The sequence below is a fragment of the Mustela putorius genome, unplaced genomic scaffold (genome assembly GCF_011764305.1).
Source record: "Mustela putorius furo isolate JIRA1106 unplaced genomic scaffold, ASM1176430v1.1 tig00000095_pilon_pilon_pilon, whole genome shotgun sequence".
Taxonomy (NCBI): Eukaryota; Metazoa; Chordata; class Mammalia; order Carnivora; family Mustelidae; genus Mustela; species Mustela putorius.
This window is the reverse complement of record NW_025421280.1, coordinates 32,067,691-32,094,444: the sequence shown is the minus strand read 5'-3', so window position 1 is coordinate 32,094,444 and position 26,754 is coordinate 32,067,691. Positions and strand designations below refer to the sequence as shown.

The window sequence follows — 26,754 nt, the reverse complement described above, 5'->3', positions numbered from 1 at the left end:
GACAGATGGATGTGGCTGACAGGGTCCGCCTTGACCTATCATCTCCCGAGCTCTAGGAGACTTGATGGCTGCTGGGAGGAAATCACCCTGGAAGGCTAGAGGAAGTCTGAGCGAGGTGCCTGCTAACTTGCCCTCCCTTGCCGCAGAGGCTGTCCCGGGTCAGAAGTGTCCCCTTTCTCTAGGCCACACAGGTTAGGTAGATGGTCAGGCCCAGGGGGCCAGGGTCAGAGGAGGGAGAGAGAGAAAGAGAGAGAAAGAGAGAGGAGAGGAGATGAACCAGACAGACGGACAGAGACAGAGAGAGACATGTATGTGCTGGGGAGGGCTGGGTAGGCAAAGAGAAGCAGAGAGACAGAAGGTGATAACAGAAAAGAGAAAATGCAGGGTTGGGGAAAAAAGGAAGAAAAGGATGAAAAGGGAGAGACACACAGAGAGAGAGGGAAGGAGGAATGGAGAGAAACAGAGAAGGAGAAAGAGCAGGAGAGGCAGTTAGAGGGAAGAAGAGAAAAAAGGGGTAAGAGAAAGAGGCAGAATGAAATAGGAACGAGGGAGGGAATGGGATTCGGGACAGAAATGGAGACAGACAGCACGGAAATAATTTCCACAGGGGATAGAATCACTCAGGCTGAGGGCAGTAAAATATTTTGGCTCCTCAGAATTGAAATTTTCTCAGGACCTAGCACGGTGCCTACCAGATACCTTGTAGGAGTCGTTCAAATACCTGATGGAGGGAGGAACGAGCATATTTCGTGACATCCTTAAATATACTTTAAAAATCTTTTTGGAAGCAACTGGTGCTATCTTGGTAGGAAACAAATTGTATCTTACTTGTATTTTCCATTTCTCCGAATTCTTTTTTTTTTTTTTTTTTAAAGATTTAATTATTTATTTGACAGAGAGAAATCACAAGTAGACGGAGAGTCAGGCAGAGAGAGAGACAGGGAAGCAGGCTCCCTGCTGAGCAGAGAGCCCGATGCGGGACTCGATCCCAGGACCCTGAGATCATGACCTGAGCCGAAGGCAGCGGCTTAACCCACTAAGCCACCCAGGTGCCCCCATTTCTCCGAATTCTAAGGAGGCTGATTTTTTTCCCCATTTTTTTTTTTTTAGTTGTCAGCGTTCTGCAAAATTTTTGTTTACATCCCTCATCCATTTATCTACTGAGGTTCATATTTCTTGTTGATTTGCAATTGCTTTTTATATATGAATGCCAATAGTTCTTTGTCTTATTTGTGGCAATCTTTCTCCTCTAATTCACCGTGCACTTATTTAATTTTTGAAACTTCAGAACATGTTAAAAACATAGTCAAATTTTGTGGTTTTTTAGTGTTTTCCATTGCTCTAATACTTAAGTACTCATTTAAAAAAGGGTAAGAGAGAAGGAGGGAGAGGAGGAAGGAAGGAGAAACAAAGGAGACAAGGTAGAAGGAGAGCAGACATAGAAAGAGGAAAAGAAAGTAGAAGAGAAAGGTGGGGGGTGGGAAGTCTGGTCAGAGTCAGAAATATATCAGCCTCCTGACCCTTATGGTACCTCTCCACCAGCTTGGAGACATCCAGAACCTTGGAGCTTTCTGGCTGTTCTGACATAAGCTGACTTCATTGTTTTCCCACAGAAGAATCCGAGAGTGGCCACCATTAGTCCCTAAATTGGAAATGAGCCACCACTCTGGCCTCCTGACAAACCAAGTCTTTGTTATTTGGTTAGGGGGACATTCAAGAACCCCTAAAAATCTCCTGAGAAGGAAACTAGGGGGCAGAGGCACAAAGGAAGCCTCTGATTTCTCACTATGGGGGTGAGATGAGTCACAGTCCCTCCGAGACTTTCCTTTCTGGGAATGATCCATGGTGCTGGGCCCAGACAGGTCCCCAAGACAGTTCGTTTCTGGATTAGGAGCTGGTTGGGTCTTCTCAACCTGCTCCAAACATCTATAATTTGAGGAAAGCACTGCTAAGTTTGCTATCAAGGCCCTAAGATCTAGTGGCTGCCCAGCCCTTGGGAGCAATCTTGAAACGGGTTCCCACAATTTGGGTGCCATCTTGGATGGAATGGCTGCTTGGCCCTTGGGTGCCATTCTGGAATGGCTACCCACAACCCAGGTGCCATCTTGGAGTTGCACAATGATGCATGACCTTTCTGGAGGCAGAGAGTCCTAGGACTTCCAGGAGAAGTAAAAGACACATGAAGGGAGTCACAGGTCTACAACTACAGGGCCTTCAGGCACAGGGTAGAGGGGGGTTGAATTCTCATGCACATTCATTTCCTGGTTTTCTTTTTAAGGGGCTCTCAGAGAGACAGCGGTTGGGGTGGAGCTTGTAGAGCAGAAGGAAGATGAGATGTCCCGGCGGGGCTATTCTACTGAAAGCAGCAGAGCAAGGATTCGGTGACGCGGCTGTGTGAGGAGGTAGAAGGTAGGGTCCCTTCTCCTTCTTCCTGCACAGTGGACGTCATGCAAAAGCCAGTTGAAGCTCTTCCTGGAGGCATGCGGATGTCTCCCACCCCCCAGAGCCCACTCTCCCCATCTCTACACCCTGAGAACATATTCCCTGATCCAGTGGGCTGCCCCAAACTAAGGGCAGGGGGCAAAGAGGCAAGTAGAAGCCTCAAGAGGAGACTTACGTGAAGGCAAAGGCCACCAGGGCCCCACTGACCACTATGAAGTCAAGAATGTTCCAGAGGTCACGAAAGTAGGCACCCTGGTGCAGGACGAGCCCCAGGTCGATCATCTACAGGTGAGAAGAGATGGTGCTCAGATCCCGCATCCCACCTTGGGGATCGAGACCCACCTTTCCAGCCTCTGGGGGAGGGGCACCAGGAGGCGACATAGTGAGGGATGGGACAGCAGCCGGAGGTCGTGGGGGAGCCCAAAGTATCTCCCCATCTCATGAGAGGCAGTTCTGACTTGCTGGTTCTTAGGCCCAAAACCTCGGGGTCCCCCTCGACTCCTCTTGGTCTTATTCCCCACGTGGAATCCATCAGCAAACCTTCCAAGAATCTGCCCACCTTGTCCACCATCACCCTGATCTGCCCCCCATCACCCTCTGCCTGGACTAGTATGATCGCCGCCTGCTCCTGGTTCTCCTGGCTCCCACCTGTCCTGCCCCTGCCTCAAGTCTGTCCTCCCCAGCAAAACCAGAGGGTGCCGTGGGCATGGGTATGAGTTGAGTCCCTTCTCTGCTCAGAATCTTCCATGGCTCCCGCCTCACTTGGAGCAAAAGTCAAAGCCCTGCGGGTTCTGTCCTGTCACCCTGTTCTCATCTCCCTGCCCTGGTTTCCCATTTTTCTCACTCATTCCTTCCAGTCCTTGCTGCTGCTCCAACACACCAAGCATTTCTAATCCCCCGGGTAAGCCACCCGCCTCAGGGTGGCATTCTTGAGGTTGAAGATTCCCTTAGATCCCTGGCTCTCTCAGCACTCACCTTGATCACCATCTCAAAGGTAAAGACGCCTGTAAAAACGTAGTCAAAATATCGCAGCACCTGCAGGGGATAAAAGCAAGGGGGCAACAGATCACTAGCTTGCTCCAGCAGAGTCCCCATGAACCAAGTGATGGCCCACTGGGGTGTGTCGTCTCCAGAAAAGTCCCCAAGGAACACACTTTCCGAAGCAGAGAGGAAACATGGCTGCCACATACAGTTGGGCAGGGTGTGCACCGCACAAGGGCCCATCCCATCCTGTCTTAGTACAGATTTCTATGTTGTGTATGAAACTTTCCAGCAGATGGCAGCAACGTCCTAACAAAATCACTCAGGATGGTTGGTCTACCAGTGGGAAGGGTTTCTTGATTTGCCCAAAGCTGAAATATAAACTGAAGGTGGTCTTGGGGGAGTTCAGGGAGGACTGCATCCTTGTTGGGGATGAGTCTGACCTCTTAATGCCTTTGACCTTTGGGGCATCCTAGGTGAGAAACTGTAGGGTCTCTTAAACATGACCACCTAAGTCAGACCCCAGGGGGTCAAATTCACCACTGTGGTCTCCCTCCCAGCTCTGCGGCCACATCCTCACCATGGTGGGGTGGTTTGCCCTGCACCCCCTGCCGTACACAGATAGGGCCAGGCAGAGAGGTTTCTGCCTAGATGCGCAGCAGTCTGCAGCCTGTCCCCTCTCAGGCCCTGTCACCACACACCTCTGGTGGAACCTTAGTGTGAGGATGTGACTGGGCTAGTACAAGGGTCTGGCAGGTGGCAAATACAGGGGCCTGACTCCCATCACACTCACGTTAGGAAGGAGCTGATATTTCCTGAGGCCCACCACCAGAGGACGTCTGTGAACACCCGAGTCAATTTCAGGTCCTTCTCTGCTCTAGAATTCTCTGTGGCTCTGATCTCACTTGAGGTAAAAGTCATAATCCTCCTGCCCCCGCCCCCGCCCCCCAACCAAAGCCGTGAGCACTCTGGGGGGTTCACCTCTATGCCTTCACCTCCTCTCACTCCCCTTTGCTCTCTCTGCTCCTGTCACCCTGTCTTCACCCCAGGGCCTTTGCACAGGAGGCTACCTCTGCCTGGAATGCTCCTCCCCACATCCCACTGGATGCCCTCTCTCTCTCCTCCTCTATGGCTTGGCTTACACATCACTTTCTCAGTGCCGCCTTCCCCCACTGCCTGTTTCAAGTCCTACTTGCACTTTTCCTCACCAAGCCTACCACCCACCCTGGCAAACTATTTGTTATAATTTATTATAGTCATTAGTGATCTTAAAGTCCATGTGCCCAACCCGATGTCAGCCCCATGAAGGCATGAACATTTGGCTGTCCCTGTAGCCCCTCTGGGTCAATATCCAGGTCCAAGCATAGAGCTGGCACTCAAGAAATATTTGCTGAGGGACACCTGGGTGGCTCAGTGGGTTAAGCAGCTGCCTTCTGCTCAGGTCATGATCCCGGCGTCCTGGGATCGAGTCCTGCATCGGGCTCCTTGCTCGGCAGGGAGCCTCCTTCTCCCTCTGCCTCTGCCTGCCATTCTGTCTGCCTGTGCTCGCTCTCTCCCCCCCCCCTCTGATAAATAAATAAAATCTTAAAAAAAAAAAAAAGAAATATTTGCTGAATGAAGGCATGAGTACTGGAACTGTACTGGGTCCTGTAGGTGCTGGGCTCTGTGATCCACGTGGTTGCAACTCACATTCCCATTTTGTGTGGTGCTCAAAGGGCCAGTAGGGATCAGAGTGGTCAGGATGGCCAGCTTCCTGAGGTGGGGCGACAGGTGCAAAGGGCGGGGGGTATCTGGGTGCAGAGAAAGCATCCGGTTGCACTAGGTAGAGGGCTCAACAAGGTCCAGGACCTGGTGTTCTGTGATCTCTGGGGGACCGTTTATACCCTGTCAATCCTGGATGCTTAGCCCTCTGCCTGGCAATACTGGCTGCTCATTTAGTAATGACTAAGCAAAGCAACGAGTGAAAAGCAGAGAGAGAAAATGGAAGGCAGGGAGCGGGGAAGGGCAGCCTGGGAGGTCAGGGGAATCTACTTCTGGAGAACGGAATGAATTAGATGGGGCAAGAGAAAATCAAGAGACCAACAAATTAGCTTTGACTATACTGAATATGGAGATCCTTTGACCTTTATGAATGGCAATTTCCTGTGGCTCAGTTTAATCCGATGGTGTTCTCAGACCCATTTATCGAAGAGAAATGCAAATCAAAGTCACAGACAGATTCCCCTCCATAGCCACGGAGTCCGCCAAGCACACAAGTCTCCAGCACCAAGTTCTGACAGGCTTGTGGAGCAGCAGGAGCCCCCCACGCTGCCTGTGCGAGCGTCATCGTATCATCCAGCAAACACCTGGCTGCAGCCGGCAAGCCTGACTGCACACAGCTTCTCTGATCTAGAAACTCCGCTTCTGGTTCTCTATCCTGAAGAAAGTCAAGCCCATGTACCCCCAGAGACGCACCCGGGGTGGGGTGGGGTGGGGTGTGTGGCCAGTGTTTTCACCTGGAAATGATGCAAACAGACATCAGCAGAGGAATACGAAACAGCCATGAAAAAGAATGACCGTCACTCCTTGCCACAATGTGTTCCTCTCACAGGGGACACGATGTCGGGTGACAGAAGAGAGGCATGGAAGGATTCTATCTGTTGAGGGTCAGAGAGGAGCAAAACCAAAATCTAGTGCTTAAGAAAGCACGAGCCCATGGGAAAATGAGAGCAGTTAAGCTCATTCCAGAAGTGGGGGAGGGGGTGTTGTGTCATGGTTACCTCCAGGCTTCGTTTCCCAAGGTCGGTGTGACGGACACTCAGGGCAGGGTCGTTCTCTGTGGGAGGGGCTGCCCAGGTGCACCGTCAGGGGGCTGAGCAACACCCCCGGCCTCCGCCCTCCAGACGCCAGTGGCTCCCTGCCACCCGCCCCAAGTCACGAAATGTGCCCACAGACATTGTCCCCGCTTGTGAACCTCGACTCCAGAGAGAAGAGGTGCACCGGGGAGGCCGTGGTCACGGGTGGTTTGTTCTATTTCTTGCCCCTGGGAGGGGTTGTGGGGGCTTTAAATCCTTGAAGAGATGGATCATGCGTGTTTCCTGCACTCTTCTGAGGTCTGTTCTAGTTCAGCCAACAAAAGAATGGGGGGAGGGGGTCCCTGGGCATCAGCTGGCAGTGCGGGGCCACAGTGTCCTTGAAGGCGGTGGGGTTTGAGGAGAGAAGTTTCAGCTGCGAGATGCAGCCGGAAGGGACCAGGATCTGAAGCTTTGCAAATGCTCCATGGGGGCTGGTCCGTGCCTGGCTGGGTTCCCTCAGCCCGGGCACCGCAGCAGCACCCCTGCCAGCCAGCGACCGAGCCTTCTCCTATGTCCTATAGGCGGCAGGGGGTTTGCCGACCCCTCTCAGGATGCCCCGTCCTGGGCCTGGCTCCCTGCCGTCCCTGGGGGAGAGCAGGCAGCAGGAGATAACAGGGTACAGCCCCAGCCCTGCCCTGGTACTAGTTTCTTCTGGGAGCCTTGTTCTAATTATTTCCTTGTAACTCCCCCATCGGGTCCCCAGGGACCCTGCCAGGCCTGCAGGGGAAGGGAAAGTGCAAGGTAAGCTCCTGTCATGCAGCCTTGACTTCTGGGGCTTTCTAGTCTCGCCAGGCTCCTAACCTACTTAGTGAGGGCAGCAGGGCCCAGCTCCCAGCGGGAAATGTTCCTTTGGCTCTGAGTGGGGGCAGGGCAGCGATGGGGGGCAGGAAGGAGCTGGGGCAGGGGCTGCTGCTGCCAGTCCAGAATCTGCTACGTGCCCGTCTGCCAATCTCTTGCTTCCCCGTCTCAGCCACAAGCACAAACTCATTCTTGCTTGGCAGGGCACAAGGGGAGCTGTGCTCAATAAAGGTGCTCAATAAAGAGACCGTTGAAGGAAGCAGCGGGAGCCCTAGGGGAAGCAGAGTTGGAATTGTGCTGTGTGATCTTGGTCGGGTCCCTTAGCCTCCCTGAACCTCAGTTTCCCCATCTGTCCCATGTGGGGATATTTGGGAGAGCTTACGTGCCAAGTGCCTGAGGTTGTGCCTGGAACACAGCAAGCACTCAATTAACAGGAACTGCTAGCAGACCCTGGACCCCTAAAGGGAGAGTTTTTTAGCCCTCCAAAAAGTTAAAAGTGTCGGCTGTGTTTCTGAGTCAAAATAGTCCTTTCTTTCAAAGCTCATGTCCAAACCCAGAAGTCTGTTTGGTGACACCTGGCTGTCCAGGCAACTGGCTGTGGAGGACCCCCTGCCTGAGTACCCCCATACCTGCCACGCACAGCGTGCGTCCCTCCATATCACTCAGCCTCACTCCCTCTACCAGGGATGCCAGCAATTTCTAGCCCTACCCACTGTCAGCCAATTTCCCCTCTGCCACGTACACATAGCCTCTGTCCCCTCAAGTAACAGCCAGCCCCCAAGCACCTCCTCCAGGAATCAGAACTTCCCCTCCCAACCAGCAGCCATGGTGCACCCAGGGCTATGCCCAGGGGTACCCCTGACATTCCTTCCACCATGGCGATCAGCTTTCAGGGATGCAGGACAAAGGAGCCCGGAACAGAGGAGCCCAGCCAGGAAGGGGTCTGCTGGGTGGGACTCACGTTGTTTCGCGGTGCGTTGGGCTGCACGGGGTCCTCAGCCGCCAGGGCGATGCTGCTCATGGCAATGACCATGAGGATGCACATCTCAAAGTAGCGCAGGTTCAGGATGTAATGGCACAGGCGGCGCAGGCTGTTGGGGACACGTGGGTGTGCAGAGGTCTACTCAGATCGTGGGCTTACAGACCCTTTGCTTCTGTAATCTTATTTCACCTACCACTTCCCAAGGTCCCGTGCCCAACAAAGTATCAAGATCCTCCACCTGGGGGCTTTCATGGAGGTCATGGAACCCCAAGAAGGTGGGGGGGCCCTCAGCCAGGGGAGATATTCATAGGCCCTGTTGATAAGTTGATAGTTTCCCCGATTCTGCAGGACATGAAAAGGTTTTTCATGCATAAAATGTCCCATGGTCAAATAAAACAGGGAAATTCTGGGTTAAAGAGATTTTTTTTTTTTTTAATTAATTGAGTGACCTTAGGCAAGTTACTTATCCCCTCTGTGCCTTAAAGCTCTCATCTGTGAAATGGCCATAATCATGGTGCCTACCTTAAAAGAATGTGAAGATCAAAAATGTTAATATATGCCTGGCACATAGTAGGGGCCTCCAGAAAGCTACTGAAATTATAGGTTGCAGACCTTATCAGAGCCTTTGATGTGGTAATGGGATAATACATAAGTACCTAACCTCTTAAGTGGAGCTAATAATATTTATAAATATGTCATAAAGTTGTGTGGATGGCAGCAAGGCTGTGTGTGTGGTTAAGAACACGGATGCTGGCATTGGTCTGTTTGGGCTCTCCCACTTGCTTGCGGTATGACCTTTGGCAGGTAACTTCATCTTCCTGGGCCTCAGTTTCTTCATCTGTTAAGTGGGCATAAGCACAGTACCAAACTCATAGCGTTATTATGATAATTTTATTATTTTTTTTGGTAAAGCACTCACAACAGTGCCTGGCACTAAATACCACATAAATGTTTTCCTAGTAAAATAGATAATTTCAACCACATAAAAAAGGAAGCATGTAGGATGAGACTCAAAGGTCTCAAGAGGCAGGTAATAGAAAGTAGTTACTGACCAGCTTCTTTGACATGATTTTTGTCAGGAAGCATTTTGACAGACCAGGGTTTCAAGAAATGTCCTTTGGAAAAATGCAATCCTCAAAGAAGCCACAGTGAGATGCACGTGATAAATTTCTCTCCTAAATCATCTATCTTCCTCAAGGATGCCCAAGACAAAGGGCTATGGAACTCAGAGACCATCTGCCTAGAATCCAAATCCTTGGGGAGGAGAGGTTAGGAGAAAGAGCTCAGGGACCAGGGCCGCCATGTATGATGACATAGGTTGTGCACTGCATAAGGCAAACATTTCTTAGGGGTGCCTCTCATATTACAGGTGGTGTAGATTTGAATATTTATGACAATAATTTCTAGATGATAGTTGGAAAGGGTCTTTCACCCTACATCAATACTTTATGAGAAATTTATGAGATTTTTATCTTTATGAGAAATTTCTTACAGGACTCAAGAAAAGGGCATCATTTTAAAATTTGCTCAAAAATCCCCTATGGCCTAATGGTGATCTTGGAGACCATTCTCCCCAGTACCCACTGGGTGGGCCTGCCGTCTGGCTTGACTTCCACCAACCCAGCGGAAGCCCCAGGCACCCTGCCCTGGCCACAGGCCATACTCACGGGTTGGTTGTAGAGAGGATAAACATGGAGCTGTAGGGAGGCATGGGTTTGGGGCCGTCTTCCCCGGGGTCGTCGTCTTCCTCCTCCTTCTTCTCTTCCTCCTTTTTTGGCAGTGGGTCTGGGTTGGCGTTTTTGTTCACTGTGGGGACAAGAACCAACACAGGGCTCCTTCCGTGATTTCCCATAAGCCTCTGGGGGTTCCCGTCCGCTCCCCAGAGCAGACAATAAGCAGCTGAGATTTGTAAAGTGTCCACAGTACGCCAGGGACCACATTAGTCCATTTAATACTCACATGACCCTGTGAGGTTGGTACTTTATACTCTCCATTTTACAGAGGATGAAACTAGCACAGAGAGGTGAAGTGACTTGCCTAAGGTCACACAGCTGGGATGTGGCAAAGCTGGGATTTGAACCTGGTCCCAGAGTGCCTGCTCTCAACCACTCAACAACCCTGAGGCTGGTGGACGTTCATGGGATGGTAACACAAACCTACCCCCATCCCGTGGGATCATCACACCGTCCTTGGAGGCAGGGAGCATGAGCTCCAATAGACCCATTTCACAGATGGTAACCCTGATCCCACCACCATGAATACCTCTCTTTCAATGGCAAGGGCCACTACCCTCCCAAACATTGATCCTGCAGCCTTGCTTTGCGTCTCTGGGCAGGCTGAGTTTCTCTGAGCCTCAGTATCTTTATCTATAAAACGGTCACAATTACAAGACCCTCCTTGTAGGGCTGTGGTGAGCATTTATCAAGCAGATTCATGAAATTCTCCTGCATAGAGCTGGCACTACCAAGAGGGCTATTGTTACCATCTTTGGAAATAACTAGCTCAGTGGGTCATCTCTAAATTCTCACTGCTTCTCTGACCCCAATCGTACATGGTTGGGGGACTTGGAGGGAGGTCACAAACTGCCAATCCCTCAAGGGCCTAGACCTGCACTAACACTTGAAGAGTACGATACTCTGTACGTGTAAAACACACTGAATTTCGAAGACCGAGTATAAGACAAAGAAGGTAAAGTAGTTCGTTACTGTTAAAAATGTTGATTACGTGTTGAAATGGAAGCATTTAAGATACAAATAAATAACACTTCGGGTTAAATGCGATTAAAGGGAGGGAGAGAGAGAGACTCCCAAGCGGGCTCCAATCCCAGCGCAGAGCCTGATGCTGGGCTCGATCTCACCACCCTGAGATCATGACCTGAGCCGAAAGCAAGAGTTCGATGCTTAACTGACTGAGCCATCCCGGTGCCCCTCTTTTCTGAAATCACTCCTTCCTCCCTCCTTCTCGCCTTTCTTTCTTTCAATAGGGCCACTAGAAAATTTAAAACTATACACGTGGCCCATGTCGCATTTCTTTTGGACAGCGCTGGTCTGGGGAATCATCTGATGCCTCCTTGATTTCCATGAAAAGGACCCTTTGCTTGTCAAATACGGTGGCTTCCTGGCTTCCCTGTGAGAATTTGGGAGGCAGACAATATCGCTGAACTTCTTGGAGGCCATGTGCCAGGTCACGGTGTATTATCTCATTTAGCCCTCCTGGCAGTCCCATGCGGGCAGGAACTGCATCTATACCCATTTGGAAAGGAAAAAACTGAGGCCACAGAAGTAGGTTCACTGTCAAGGGTCACTTGGCCAAGGCTGCCGGGACTGGGCCCTGCTCACCTCATTGGCCCCAGGGACATCAGGTGCCCCTCCCAGTGCCGGGGGTGGTGGGGGTCTCACCTTGGACGACGGTGTGGTTGAGAGGGGCCGGGCAGGCTGGGGGGATGTCCACTGTCGTGTGGTCGGGTTTCCTGGCAGTCTTTGCTGAGTTGGTCTGGGTGCTGCTGGGGTTGGTAACGATAAGGCTGTTCTCGGGGGTCTTGGGGGGGCCGGGGTCAGACGGGTCCCCAGGGTTGTTGGGCGTCCGGCGGCTGGCGGCATTCTGGGGGTTGGTGGCCGTGGGCGGGGCTGGCGTGGGTCTGGGTTCGGTGCTGTTCCCGGTCCTGGCGGGGCTCTGGGGCAGACCGGGGCGGCCGAGGCTGTCGTGGGCGCCGGCCGACCCCGCGGTGGCCAGCTTGTTGTTCCTCATGTTGTCGATGTCCTCGGCCAGCGGTGGCTCTTGGCGGCCCAGGTCCTGCTGGATTGGCCGGGTGGTCGACAGGTTGGGGCCTGACACGGGGACCCCAGGGCCCTGGTTCTCTCTGCAGAAGGCAGGCCAATGAGAAAGGACCCGTAACTGAGTGAGAATAATAGGACGAATGCTCTAGACCCTGCCTCAGCTTCTACCCTTCAGGGTATACACTTGGACCCAGAGGCCTGGAGCTCCCCAGGCCCTGACACGAGAGAGGCCTGGCTGACTCCTGCTTGGAGATCATGACCCCATGGAAGAGTAACGTCCCGGCCCCCCAGAATTCAGTGTGGTGCTTCTCTTGCTGTTTCCTCGGGGATGAGGCTACTCCTGTGGGGAGAGACCCGAGGGTAAAAGAACTTTCTGCCAGAGCCTGCCTTCTTCCAAACCAAAGCCCCCTGCCTCCGCCTATAGGTCCCCCCACCGGAGCTCCTGAGTGGGACTGGGGTCCATAGTGTTTTCAGGGGTGGTTAAAACTGATAGGGAGACACCATCTTTTTAGGGATAAAACTGTCTCATGGCTTTACATGCCTGATGTATTTATGTCCCCTCCCAATATCCTAGCTCGGGAGAGCACACTATACACCCAAATAAGCATCATAAACACGAATAAACCTAATAACAGCAAACACTTCAGTAACAAAGCTCTCAGCGGCTGCTCTAAGCACTCGGCTTATGGTAACCCCATCATCCTCAGCTAGATAACGAGCCCCATTTTCCAGATGAGGACACTGAAGCTCAGAGAGGTTTAGTCTCTTGCCTAAGGCCACACAGCTGGTAAGGGAACGTGATAATTTTTCATGGGGATACAAGTGTGATGGCCAAAGCATTGCAGGCAGAGGGAACAGCCAGTGCAAAGGTCTTGAAACGGGGACAAGCTCATGAAGTTTCAGGACGCTGGTATGGCTGCAGCTGGAGAGTGGGGGAGACAAGGCGGGTAGGAATTTGGTGCCTCAACTACTCAAATAATTAACACCGTGCAGACGGACAGAAGAGTCTTGAGTGTTCGGTGCAACTGGGGAGAAGAGAAACATGTTAAGGGTCTTGGCTGGGCTTTTTCTACCCCATCGCCGTTTGGGACATCAGCTCTGGGAGGCAAGTGGTTTATTTCTGTCTTTCTGTTCACAGCTGTGATTCCAGTGCCCAGAATGGGGCCTGGCACACGGCAAATGCTTGGTCACTTTTTGTCAAGTAATAAGTAGATGCCCCCACTTTTCAGATGAGGACACTGAAGCCCTGAACTCCCACGGTCCCAGCCCTCCCATCAGGCCCCGCCTCCTCCCATCTGGAGACTCACCCCTAGCTTGCTGGGCACCCCCAGGAGCTGTGGCCCCGGTGAGGGTGGTGGGGGTCTGGGTCCTGACTGGTGCCTGCTGGCTGCATGTCCATCCTCAGCTGGCTTCAGCTCTGCCTGCCTGTGCCAAGCGGACCTGGCTCCCAGTCAGCTCCCTGAGGGTTTGGACCCCAATATGCTCTGTTTGCTTTTAGACCACCCTTTAGACCTTGGGTCCTCCGATGAGGGGTCTTGTCCTTCCCTAGTTCCTGGGCGCTGGTCCCAGCAAAGCCTGTGCCCTGGGAACCCCAGGACATGTATTGTTTATAATCTCAACGATGTCTCTCCCTGGAGGGCTTTGCAATCTGAAACTTATCTCTCCGGCTCTTCTTAAAGGCAACCCCAATTCTGCTTCCTGTATCCTCCGCTTCAGCTCATAATAGCTCACACGCACTGAGCACTTGCTGTGGGCCAGACATAACATGCCTCTCAGACATACACAGATCATCTAATCCTTAGAATCACTGGGGAAAGTGGGCAGTGCTATTAGTCCCATTATGCAGGTGAGGAAAACTGAGTCCTGGAGAGGCCAAGGCATAGTAGAAAACGATGTCCTCAGGCTGCACACGTTCATTGACCAGCAGGGAGGTCAGGTAGGATGGTAGGCACGAAAACCCATGCCCAGTTTGGAACTCTAAATCCACCTAACACTTCCTCGTCTTAATTTTGCATTTTACTTGCCAAAGTCCACGGTGTTTTTGGGAAGCGGAAGAGAGACGAGGGATTTTATTTTCAGACTTGCGTCTCTGAGTCTGCACGGGGAGAAGGGCAGGCCCAGCCGGTTTTCTCACTTCTCAGTCATGTGAGTGAGACAGACTGGCCTGGCTTTGAGTCTCAGCAAAGCCCCTCACCAGCTGTGGGACCCTCTGTAGTTCAATTAACCTCTCTGAGCCCCAAGTCCCTTGTCTTTATATTGGGGATAAAGTAGCAGAGCCTTCCCTATGACCGGGCGGCTAAAGTGGGGATCCTGGAGCTGAGTGGCTGCAAAACCATCGGCAAGTTACTCAACCTTGTTCTTCATCCAACACATGTGCGTGGTAACCTCCTTGGGTCTCTATGAGGCAACTCCCGGGCCCGGAACCTGTTGGGATCTGCCCTGCCTCGCTTAGAACCTGCTTGTGACTAGTGATCCTTTATCCTTCTCAGCATCTCCCTTTTGGAATAGGGCTGTCTACCTTGTGCTCATCCTACCCCTGTATTCTGCCGGCAGAGAATTTGTCTTCTAGTTCATGTCCACAGATGGGAGGAGATTTGGCCTCTAAGTGGCTCAGCCCCAGAGTCTCAGCCATACCCAAGTTAGATGATGGGATGTAGGATTTCTGAGCTGATACTGTGAGAGGCCAAGACTTCTGGGGATGTTGGCATGGGGCGGGGGTCAGAGGGCAGACTGTAATGGGCGGAATGTTGGCCTCTCAAAAGATACGCCCACCTGGAAACCGTGAATGTGGCGTTATTTGGAGAAAGGGCCTTTGTAGACATAACTGAGTTAAAGATCGTGGGATGAGGGGCACCTGGGTAGCTCAGGTCATGATCCCAGGGTCCTGGGATCGAGCTCCGAGTTGGGCTCCCTGCTCAGCGGGACATCTGTTTCTCCCTCTCCCTTTGCCCCTCTCCCACTTGTGCTCTCTCTCTCCTTCTGTCTCTCAAATAAATAAAAATCTTTTTTTTTTTCAAATAAATAAAAATCTTTTTACAAAAGGGATCATGAGATGAGGTTATCCTGGATCAGGCTGGCCCCTGAATGCCATGACCAGTCCTTGGAAGGTCTGGAGAGGGGGAGAGAGAGGTCTTGGATGGTCTTGGAAGAGAAGGAGAGAGGACACAGGGGCCAAGGGGTGGGTCGTGCGGTATGAAGCTGGAGGTCAGATGTGCAGGGATGCATCTGTTGTTCAAGAAGGACCCAGCCTCCAGGACGCCAGCAGCCCTGGGAACCTCGTATGGTGCCCGGAGAGTGACTGTGCGTCAGCTGTAATGGCACGGAGTAAATCAAGTCTCCACCCGTATTTCCCCAATGTCTCATGCAGCCCACAAATAGGTTCCTATTTCGAACCCACTCCTGGTCCTTTTTGAGAAGTTGTTCATGAGAGGAAAATCTGGTTGGGAGTATTTTCTCATTGTTCTTATCAATTTTGCAGGGCGGGGGGGGGGAGAGATAGCCATCCCTAGCACAAAGCAGGTTCGGGTAAATTACCACTTCAGAGAGAACCTAGATCCTTCGGCCAGCACTAAAGAACACACAGCTGAGACCTGGTGCATCCACGGGGATGGCAGCCTCGTGCCCAGGACCAGGAGCCCTTGGCTCCCTCGGCCGGCTTGGTCTACTGAGAAACTGGAGCCAGCTCAACCGCAGTGGCCGCACCTCAGTCTCCAGGAGGCTTCACTGCCAAGCGTCTCCAAGGAGAACTCAAAAGGGGCAGAAAACTTTGAAGTCAGGCCCCTTCCCCCTTCCCTCTTGGGGATGTGCATCAGCTGCCCAGAATAGGCAGCCGGTTGCATAACCCTGTCCCGCCCTGCATCTCTCTGCCAGCTAATCACTTCAGCGTCCTTCTGCCAAGGGCCATGGACACCTTTTCCCGGGCGTGCAAAGGCCCCCGATGCAGAGGAGGATGGTGCCTCCTCCTCTGCTTCCTGGTGCCACTATGTCCTAAGGACCTTTGTGTATTATTAGCTCATTTAATCCCCATATCCACCACCACTGGACATGGGATTAGGATCAGACCCATTTTACAGAGGAGGAAACTGAGGCCAGGAGAGGCAAAGGCCAGATGTCACCCAGCTCGGAAAGGGTTGTGCTGGACTGGACTCTGGTCCTACAGATTCTAAGGCAGGATAGATTCTGTGAGGCTCAGGGGTTCAGGATCTCCTTTTGCTCTTTCTGGGGAGTGGGTTTCACGGTGACGGCAGCAGGTGGAATGAGGGCGCAGAGAGCCCAGATGCTAACTCCAGGGTGGTGCAGGTCTTGGCAAGAGATGCCTCTGCTCAGCCCCGTCCAGCAGGAGGCACTGCCTGGCTACTGGGGAGCGGCAGCCACTCTGCGACCCGCAGCGTTTTCCTGGGAGTGGGGGACATCTCCACCTTCGCTCTGATGGCCTTGGGGTGCCACCGGGCTCAGCCACCTGGGGTGGGGGATCTGGGGTCAGTGGCTACAGAACGATGTAGAATGAATGACAGAATGTGCTTACGTCCATGTTTCACTGGGGTGAGCTTATGAGAGCTACGGGAGGCCATTTAAAGCTGGGGAGGAGAGGGTGTAATCCAGGAAGAGGCAGAGGGAATCGAAAGGGAACCCTTATATGTGTATTATCCATGTTCTGGTGAATGAAATACACAGCGCGGATCTGGGAAAAGGCCGAAGAAATGATAAAAAGGAAAAAGGCAGGTGGCAGACCCCTTAGGCAGGGCCACTGGCTTGTCACCATGGAGAACTGAATGTCTTTTTAGTATATTACATTCGTGATTAAAGTTTTCTCTTGGCCAGTTTTTTTTTTTTTTTTTTTTTTTAAAGCAGATGAATGCCTTGTCTTGCATTTTTTCTCTCTAAAAGTGTTTGAATCTTCATGAAGCTCTATTTCCAACGAGCATTAGACCCTTTTTATAAGCCAGGAGAATAATGTCTTCCTGGCCAGGGCTTCGAGTGAGTGCGTCCATTAACATGGTAATAGGAGCGGCCCCCTGGTGCAGGTCTGAGGTGGGAGTGGGGAGGTAGTTTCTTCCTCCAAAGGGGAGGGGGAGCAGGGGCCATCTGTGGGATTTGGGAACACTGCATTCTCATCACACCGCTGCTATCTGCGAGCTGCCCTTGGGAAAATCTCTTCTTCTTTCTGGGCCTCAGTTTCCCCATCTGTGAAAGGAAGGGCCTGGAGTGATCACTCTACAGGCTATGGATATGAAGTTGTTTTTTATGTCTGTTGATGAGAAAAAAGAATTTTTTTTTTTTTTTTTGGGGAGAGGAAGGGAGAGAGGTGGGGTGGGGGCAGAGGGACAGGGAAAGAGAGGATCCAGAGTAGTCTCCGTGCTGAGCACGGAGCCCAACGTGGGGCTGGATCTCACGACCCCAGGATCATGACATGTCCCCAAACCAAGAGTCGGACAATTAACTGACTGAGCCACCCAGGTGCCTCTATGAGAAAATCTTAACAGTATAAATGATAATAGTAAGAGTAATAGCTAATACTTCCAAAATGCTTGCTGTTACCACCTCTACACATAGTTAAGATATATTGAGTACATAGTAATAATCTTCACCGTGATAATAGCTAACGTTCACTGAGCACTTATTATACACCAGGCATGATTCAAAGCCTTTTACATATATTAACTCCACTGAACCTTCCACTTACGCTCGGCAGTAGGACCGCTCTCATACCCACTTTACAGATGAGCCAACAGAGGTGCAGAGATGGGAAAGGACATGCTACAAGTCACAGAGCTGGGAGGTGATAGGCAGGAGTGTGACCTCTGGCTCCAGAGTTCTTGCTCTTCACCACCAGGCTGTGCTGACATTCCATCCCTGTCACTCAGCCTCCTTCGATCATAGGAGTCATATAGCAACAAGTAATAGTAATACCAGCAGGAGGGAGAAGAACAGCCTCGGTGAATCACGGGTCCTTAATCACGGAGTCATGTTCTAAACACTGTGTTCCACCTAAAAATCCTTTCTGTGGCCTCTCCTTGCCCTGGGAGGATTCAAGGTCCTGCTGATCCATCACTGTTCTTTCCATTTTTTTTTGTCTGCCACTCTCTCCTCACCTTCCAAACTGCAAACCGGCTTCCTTCTGGTTCACCTCAGGGCCTTTGCACATGCTGTTCTCAGCCCAGAACAGTCTGCTCCCTTCTCAGATAGCTCCTGTTGGGAGCCTGGTCTGGGTAGAGGGGGAGGGGGAGAGAGAATCTCAAGCAGACCCCCCACCGAGCACAGAGCCTGCCGTGGAGCTTGATCTCACAACCCAGGGATCATGACCTGAGCCCAAAGCAAGAGCTGGACACTCACCCGGCTGAGCCACCCAGACACTTCTTGTATGTTTTAAATACACTCCCTATTTTCCTGGAATGCAACTACTGGACACATTGAAGGAAGACTAGACTATTTCACAGGGAACTTCACCAAGAGGTATTCTCCAGTTTGGAAGATCTCCATATTGGTGGCAACCCCCTCATGTCACCTGAGTTGCCCACACCACCCAGAGCCAGCCAGCGTCGGCACCTGTCACGCTCATTCGTGGTGCCTCTGCACACAGGGCCCTGTGTCACTTTACTCTGTCCTCTAGACCCTCCTTACTCAAAGTGGGGTCCCTGGACCAGCATCAGTCTCACCTGAGAGCTCCTTAGAAATGCAAAATCTCAGCTGCACCTGAGACCCACTGATTTAGAAACTGTATTTTAATAGGATCCCTAGGGATTCATGTACACATTCAGTTTTGGTAAGTGCTGGCCCAGTGCCCATGTCATATAACAGAGCCACTTAAACACATCATTAAAAAGCCAATATGATCCCCTCGTGGTGATATAAATGAAGACAAACAGGATGTCAGTGAAAATAAGAACAACTTCTGTTTCAACATGGTTGGGCTCCTGTATGTAGCATTACTACAGGACAGTTACAAAATATTAAGAAAACAAAGATGCTTTTGCTACTGGGTAGGGTGCTGGCCTGCAAGGGGCCTCAGAAAGCCTCCGCCTTGCTCTCGTTTCAATTCTGAGGGCCCGGAGGGGCTTTTCAGATCCCTCAGGAATAGCATCAGGTAAAAAGATGGTTGACTCATTAACAGCTAAAAATGGTCTACTTTTACCCAGCACTTACGTGTCAGCTGTTCTTCTTCGGGCCTTTTGCATGAATTATCTCTTTGAATTCCAGCCATGACCCAATTTGATCCCACCATCTCCATTTTACAGATTGAGAAAACTGAGGCCCAGAGATCTTTAGTCACTTGCCCGCGATCACACAGCAAGTACATGGAAGAGCTGAAGAATTTGGGGGTAGGGGGTTTGGCAGGATTTCTCATAGATTATCCCTGAGATGCACAAGGGGGAAATGGTGAGCCTGCAGAGGCTGGCGGCCAGAAGGCCTAGTTTCAGGCCCCTTAGTGGCGGTAGAACCCTGTGCCCGCAGCCCAAAGGCCTCTCGGTTCCGCATCTGTGACAATGGGGTGGGCGGAGGAAGACTGAGATGCTCAGCAGGGGCCAGCATCATTACCACTACTGTCACCCACCAGCCAGCCTCGAGGTCATCCCCACTTACTTCCTCCTCCGGTGCCTGCGCTCCCGGTCCTCCCTCCGCGCATCCGCCTCGTATGCAGCCGGAGGGCCGTGCCGGTGCCGCCGCCTCCGCTCGCCGCCGTCCGGCCCCTCGCCATCGCCCTCGCCGCCCCGGACCGGCCGGCTGCCCTCGCGGTGCCGGGACCTCCGCTCGGCCTTGTCCTCCGCGCCCTCCTCGCCTGGCCTGCGGTGGGTGCGGTGGCGTCGCGGCTCCCCGTCGGCGCCCGTGCGGGGCGAGCTGCTCCGGCTCTCCCGGCTGCCGCCCTGACGGTGCACGTGCCTGCGGTGGGGGTCCCCGACCTTGGCCCGCTCGGCCTCGCCCTCCCAGAAGCCCGGCTGCTCCAGGCTGCCCTCCCGGGCGTGGTGGTCCGACTCGCGGCCGTAAGGCCCCTCCCGGCTCAGCTCGGCCTCCTGGCTGCCGGCCCAGGCCCTGCGGGGGTCCAGGCCCACCGAGCCGCTGGGGTCCCGGGCCCGGTCGTGGAAGCGGGCCTGTTTCCTGAGGAAGTCCTCGGCTCGCTGCTGGCCGAGGCGCTGGTCCACCGTGGGCTCGGCGGCCCGGCTCTTGTTGGTGTTGTTGTTACGGTTCTCCTGGGGATCGACCACCAGTGGCCGGTCCAGGTGGGTCTTCATGTCCGGCCGCAGGTGCCGGGCGTAGGAGGCCTTCCAGCGCTCATCAGGGTCCATCTCGTTGTACAGGGCCTCCCGGCTGGCCAGCAGGTTCTGCTTCCGCATCTCACTGGTCCGCTGTTCCCACACCGACTTGGTGGGCTTCTGGTTCTTCTGTTGCTCCTTCCTGCAAGGGGAGGGCGCGGGGCTTAGAGCACCGCTGGCACTGTGGCCTCCTCTGGCTGCTCCCACTAACGGGAGTCTCAGCCTAGGGGGCGTCTCAGCCCACGTGGTCTTGGCCCGAGGCACTTCGAAGCTCAGAAGGGTATCTTGGCCTGGCTTGGTTATCTCCGCCCAACCAGCTTGTGCAGAAAACTCAACTTGGCTGGACATCCTGGCCTAGCAAGTGCCTTAACCCAGGTGGGTGTCTCCATTCAGCAAGGGGTCTTGGTCTGACTGCATATTTTGTCTAATGGGGGCTCTCAGCCCAGATGGGCGACCCTGTTGTCCCTTCTACTCTTTTCAAATTGTAGCACATGACCTCCTGGGGGTGTAGCATTGACATTAAAAATATTTTAACTTCTGAGACAGCCAATCAAAAGGACATTGGCCTGGAGCAGATTCTGGAATTGTCCACGGGGTCTGCAGGAGCCTTCGGTTCTCGGTTATGGGAGGTCTGGGTGGTCCCAGGGAGAGCTGGGTTGGGTACTTTGGAAGTCTGGGGGACAGCACCTCTTTACCTGCAGCTGCCGATTTACCCACAGGGCCCCTGCTGGACTGCTGGCCAGGCCAGAGCGCAGCCTGGAGATTACAGACTCTTCCAGGGTTTCTGTGTGCACTGATAGTTTTATACAGACCATCCACAGACCATCCTCCAAAACTCACTGGTCTGATTATTTGCTTTCCTAGGCTCCCCTTTCAGAGCCACTTCCTTCCGCTTTGGCCAAGAAAGCCCCCTTCCCACCGTCACGTGATGCGCCACCCCACAGTGTGTAAAGTCCCTGGGACATCCGACATAGGCACGGTTCGGAGTATTGGGGTCAACAAATCTCCCTTTAATCGAGACACCTCAACTCCCACCGCCTCACCACCTCTGCTTCACCAGCAGACTCTGTCCTCTCTGCCTTCATGATCTGTCTGGAATTCGGCTACATCCATCACCCTAATCTGGTCCCACTATCTGTTTTGCAGGGACCAATGTAGTCTTCAACCTGGTCCCCTGACTTCCACCTTGTTCCCCACAGTCTGTTTCCCTGAGAACTGCCAGAGGGCGTCTGTGAGCTCCCAAGTTAGGTCCTGGCCTTCCTGTGCTCAAGAACGGTCTATAGTTTCCCCCTGACTCAGTGCAGACGTCTGAGTCCTGCCCATTACCCACAAGGCCCTGCACGATGTTTGCCACCTGTCTTCACTTCCTCCCACTCTCTTCCCTCCCTCCCTCTATTTCAGTCACCATGGCCCCCTTCATGTTCCCTAAACACAACAGGCACTCTTCCTGCCTCAGGGCCTTTGTATATGCTGTTCCTGCTGCCTGGTATGCTCTTCCCTCACCTCCTTCCACCTTCTCAGGGAGGCCTGCCCTGACAACTTTATTTAAAAGTCCACCTCTCTCGAGCTCTAGCAGGCCCTCCACCCCTTAACCTCTTGTTAATGCTGTCTCCCCAACAGCTAGAACAGGGCTTGGCACAAAGGAGGTGCTTATTAACTATTCATCAAGTAAAAGGGTATGGAAGAGCAGAAGTCCCTCATTCTAAAGCTCAACCCTGTTGGGGACTGCTCCCTGCCCCCACATCATGGATGGGGAGGGGGTAAGGGCTGAGGAGCCTGGAGAGTGTTCTGGACTTGGGGGCACTTACACAGCTATGGACATGTTGGCTGCCGACAGGGGACTCACTTCCGCCACCTCCTTGGCTTTCTGTAGAGCAAGTTTCTGGTTGGCTGCTTCTTCTTCTTCTTGCTCATCCTAAAAGACACACGGAGTCCCCCTTCACAAAATAGGAACTAGGCCTTGGGGCCTCCCCTCAGACCCTACGGCTAATGAGCGGCAACACATGGAATATTTAGAAGCAGATGTGGCCTGGGGGTTGACCCACCAGAGCTGAGGCCCACAGAAAGGAATAGAGCCCAATGTTGGTCAAGGGCACGGCCACCCCCTTGATGTGCAGCCTTGACCTCCAGCTCGTTATTAACCCTATTTTGGCACACAGCCAGGAGAAAACAAAAGGAAAAAAGACCTTTCCTTCCCCACAACGGGGATTTCTCTGCGCCCTGTCTCAATGAGCCAGAAATTAAGGCAGAGATTTTCCTCTCGTTTTACCTTCTGGGTTGTGCTCTCTGAACCAAGACTTTTCAAAAACACTGACTAGCCCCCACGTGCAGAAAATCCCCCCCTGGAGTCCCATGGCCCATCCCATGCACCGCCGACAGCCTCCAGAAGGGGAATCAGGAGAGGAGCTTATGTTCTCAGCCGGTTAGGTTCAGAGAGGAGGAGGATGGGGGAAGAGGTTTTAAAAATACATACAGAAAAAGATGTTTTGGGGCTTTAAATCCTTCTTCAGCCTTCATGCAGGGCCTCATTCGTAAAACAGAAAAGCCAACAAAGAAAAAGCAAAGAAAAAGCAACGAGAAAGAAATGGCCAGAGATGAACCCACCCGTAAGAAGAGTCATGCTGCCGGCAGGACGCCTCTCCCCCTGTGCGGGGATCTCTGGGGCAAGCAGCAACCTTACCACCTGGGAAGTGGTCAGATCAGGACACTCTGCCAGTGACAACACGGAGGTGGGACCCGGCCGGCCACCCCTTCTCATAAGGCCTCCCTTCCTCCTTGGCACCTCACTCAGCATTTCTCAGAGCCCAGTCCCTGGACCACCCGCCTTAGTGGCACTGCAAATGCAGACTCCCAGGCCCCCGGGAGAGCCCGGACTGGGCCCTGGAATCTGCATCTTCAACAAGCACGCGGGTGAGTATCAAGCATGGGTCAAGTTTAAGCAGCCGGGAATGTGGCAAAGAACGCAAGTTCTAGACCCACCTGGCTTCAGACCCCAGCTCCTCTGCTTACTGTTGATGTCAGGCAAGTTGCCTCTCCTCTCCAGGCCTCACCAGCCTCACCTAAAATTTCTACTCTCCCCGACTTTCCCTCCCTCACTCATCTCCCCAGCACTTCTCCCCATCTGACAAATTTCTTTCTTGTCTGTCTCTCCCGCTGGAATATCAGCCCCAGTGAGGGGGGGGGGATTTCTGCTTCTTCTGTTCACTGCCACGTCTTTGGCTCCTAGAACAGGCCATGCTCACAGTAGGTGCTCGATAAATGCTTTTGGATGAATGACACAGCCTGTAAACTTGCTTCTTGGGGTTTCTGTGAAGATTCAATGAGATGAAACACCCCAGAGGCTTAGCAGGGTACCTGCCTCGTATGAAAGACCCAAGAAATGCTTGTGGAATAAATGAAGGAATCACTGTGGGTCTGGAAGAGAATGTTCGTTCTCCAAAGACCGTCTTGCCTCTCTTGCTCCCCGGCTCCCAGCCTCCCGACGCACCCGCTCCCAGAGACAACCTCTGAGGATAGGTTCATGGAACCTGGATGAGCACAAGGTCTGATCAGCCCCTGCAGCCAGCCAGCACCATAGTGACCAGGCCCGGGGCCGTGTGCTTGGGGTAGCAGAGACTTCCGATTTCCCCCCTTTTGGAGCGGGGCCCAGGAAACTCTCTCTCCCTCCTGCCAGGGCCAACAGATGGAGGGTTTGGCAGCGTCCACTCAATTCGGTTCAACACCTCCAGGCTTGGGAGATGGGGCCATGAAGCGGAGGGATGCCCTAGGCCTGGCCCTCCTGGGCGGACAGAAAGGCTCTGCACATGTTCTCTTAATGGGATGGGGCTGTTTCCCAACACCCTCCTTTCAAATTGCAAAAATAGGTGCCTGGCTTCCTTTGCGCAATGCACAACCTGTATAACCATTCCCCACGGCCCTGCTCACGGGCTATCCCAGGGTGGTGAGCTGTGTGACTGAAAGTTATGTTGCCTCCTCTGTGCCTAGCTGAGCTGGACCCGAGTACCAGGGAAGTGTGAAGCTGCTCGAAGGGGGCATCCACCAGAAAGTTTTGCCCGGGGCAGTTCAATATTACTGATAGGACTGAAAACTGGACTTCTCGCACGGATGGCTCTCAGCCCCGTCTCCCAAAATTGTCTCCTGACTTCATTTTCTTCTGCTCTTCCTTCATTTCTGCTCCTTGAGGGCATCACATCTCTCCTTTCTCAGCTCCTAGCTATGCGGCAAGGCCACTGAACCCCTCTGGACCTCAGCTTTCCCATCTATGAAATGGGAAGCAGAGTAAATCCCCATCTCTCACTGTGGTTGTTATTTTGTAACTTTTCCTGCTCCAGCTGGGGCTCCAGCTAAAGCCAGCAGAGCCTGTAGTAGAAAGCTCAGGTTCTAGAGCTTGCCAGGCCTAGATACCCAGCCTTCCTTTTACGAGCTCTGCCCAGTGAAAGCTCTAGGGCCAGATCGTGCCTCGTGACTAACACAGGCTTCCTTTATTGAGCACTTACTGTATAGCAAGAACCGGGTTGAGTGCCTGACATGCGTTGTGTGATGCTATAAATAGTACCTGTTATTATCCTACCATCTGGGGCCAGTGACTTGGCCTTTCTGAGCCTCAGTTTCCCCTTCTGCAAAAGGGAGATGGCAGCAATGCCTGGCACTGTAAGCATCAATTAATTCTTTACTCCAGTCACTTGGAGGCAAAGTCTGGCCAGCTCCCAAGCTCCCGGGTACAGGCATTGAGCCTCAGGACCCTGTGCAGGTTCTAGTCCATCTGTCCTATCCTTTCAGCTCTAGGGTGGTGACAGTGCCTGCTAGCCGGGGGGCTACACCATTCCTTGGAGGTCCCTTGATGCCGCCCACTCCCTCTAAGGGGCACTCCAGTGGAGTGTGCCATCTGTTTCCTGCGGCAGACCTGCTACCTTAACCGCCTTCCACCTCCTCTGTTGTGGGATCCACTTGGTGCGGGACAGTCTGTTTCAGGGAGAGGGTGGGCCTCCTCCCTGGCCCAGTGCATCCAGGGCGAAAGCTCTAACCCTGTCCACAGCCCCCACGCCCAGCCCAGTCCTGATCTGCCACGAGCGGGTGGTAACTTTGCCACAGGGAGAAATGTTCTCCCACCAACTCCACCTTGGTGAGCTCCTGGGCGTTGGCCAAATTGTCCACCGCGATGGCTAAGAACACATTCAGGAGGGTGTCTGCAGGCGCTGGAGTCAGGGAAAGCACCGCCACTGGGACCCTGGCTACTCGGAACCTCCTGGGTAACTATCCCCCCCCCCCCCCCCCCCCCAGCACCCTCTCCATGCCGCCCACCTGCTCCACCAGCCGCCCGGGCCTGCCCCACCTCCCCCACGGAGGATACAGTTCCCGAAGAGCGTCAGCACGATGAAGTAGATGGAGAACACCATGCCGCCCTGCACACCCCCCTGAGACTTGATACCGTCATACATGACCTCATTCCAGTCTTCGCCCGTCAGGATCTGAAAGGGGATGGAGAAACACACAGCCAGCTCCTCTCAGCCACGGGCCGCGCGGAGACGAAGCTGGGGGGCTGGAACCTGCCTGCGGTGGCTCTCCCTGGGCCCTCGTCTTGGGTGTGTGTGTGGGGGGTTCTCATCTCGTTTGTGAGTGGGAAGGGCCATCCCTGTCCTGAGGGCCCTCTGCCCGGCTTCTAGGAAAAGGTGACCTTGGGGGAGCTACAAATCTTTCTGCAACTCTGTCTTCCCTGGTGCGACAAGGGATTTGTTACAGATGGGAGCTGTGCCCCTTAAATGCACTGCTTGAAGCTCTCAGCCCTGATGGGACAGTATTTGGGGATGGGGTAGGTGAGGTCACACGCTGGTGGGTCTCTCGGGATAGGATCGGCGCTGTTCTTTCTAAGAATAGACACCAGAGAACACGCTCTGTCTCTCTCTCTGGGCCAGATACGGAGGTGACCATCTATAAACCAGGAAGAGAGTCCTACCCAGGAACAGACCCCGTGAGCGCCCTGGTCACGCACTTCCAGCCTCCCAAGCTCTGTCACTTAAACCACATTGTCACTGGTCCTTCTGGATTGCTGGGCCTGGGGGCAGGGCGGGAGCCAGTGACCAGAGGACACATGAGGTACAGGGATGCAGGAACTAAGATAAGTTACCCAGATGCTTATGGGATGCCATGCTCATTGGAAAAAAAAAAAATCCAGCTTCCCTCCTTTATAATATTTTCATTAGGATAAAGTAAATATAAAAGAACTCCAAAAATGTCAATCCGTTAATGCAGGCTTCTCAGCCTCGGTGCTGCTGACATTTGGGGTTGGGTCACTCTCTGCGGGGGGGGGGCTGTCCTGTGTACGGTGGGGAGCTGAGCCACGGCCCTGGCCTCCACCCACCAGAGGCCTGCAGCATCCCTCCCCCAGAGCTGTGACACCCAGTAGTGCTTCCAGAACTTCCAAGTGTCCCTGGAGGACAGAATCCCTCTTGGACAAGAAGCCCTGTGCTAAAAATACATGGGTGGTGATTACGGCTGCTAACAGTCATGCATATGGGGGCTCAGAACTTCATGGACGGTTGCCCTTTTCCAACCCTGGTCTAGGGGGTCTCATTTAGAAATTACCCTCCCAGAAGTGGGAGAGAGTGAAGTCATACTTTCCATATACTCTCTGTCCCCCTCACCCCAAAGAGGCAGAAACTACCAGAAAGGCTCTGGAGGTCCCAGCCAGGATA

At 53.1% G+C, this 26,754-nt stretch overlaps 1 protein-coding gene across 15 annotated transcripts in view; it reads right to left on the bottom strand.

Annotated features, from left to right (window-relative positions):
* Positions 1–26,754, bottom strand: part of CACNA1A (calcium voltage-gated channel subunit alpha1 A) — a 287,509-nt gene that overhangs the window by 54,506 nt on the left and 206,249 nt on the right. For all 15 annotated transcript variants that reach the window (XM_045083255.1, XM_045083256.1, XM_045083300.1 and 12 more), the window contains 9 exons: positions 25,413–25,530; positions 25,181–25,248; positions 21,871–21,977; positions 19,395–20,204; positions 11,436–11,896; positions 9,705–9,843; positions 8,017–8,146; positions 3,418–3,477; positions 2,618–2,724 (listed from right to left, as the gene is read on the bottom strand). In XM_045083255.1, the coding sequence (XP_044939190.1) occupies positions 2,618–2,724; positions 3,418–3,477; positions 8,017–8,146; positions 9,705–9,843; positions 11,436–11,896; positions 19,395–20,204; positions 21,871–21,977; positions 25,181–25,248; positions 25,413–25,530 (2,000 nt within the window). The remainder of the gene's footprint in view (positions 1–2,617; positions 2,725–3,417; positions 3,478–8,016; positions 8,147–9,704; positions 9,844–11,435; positions 11,897–19,394; positions 20,205–21,870; positions 21,978–25,180; positions 25,249–25,412; positions 25,531–26,754) is intronic.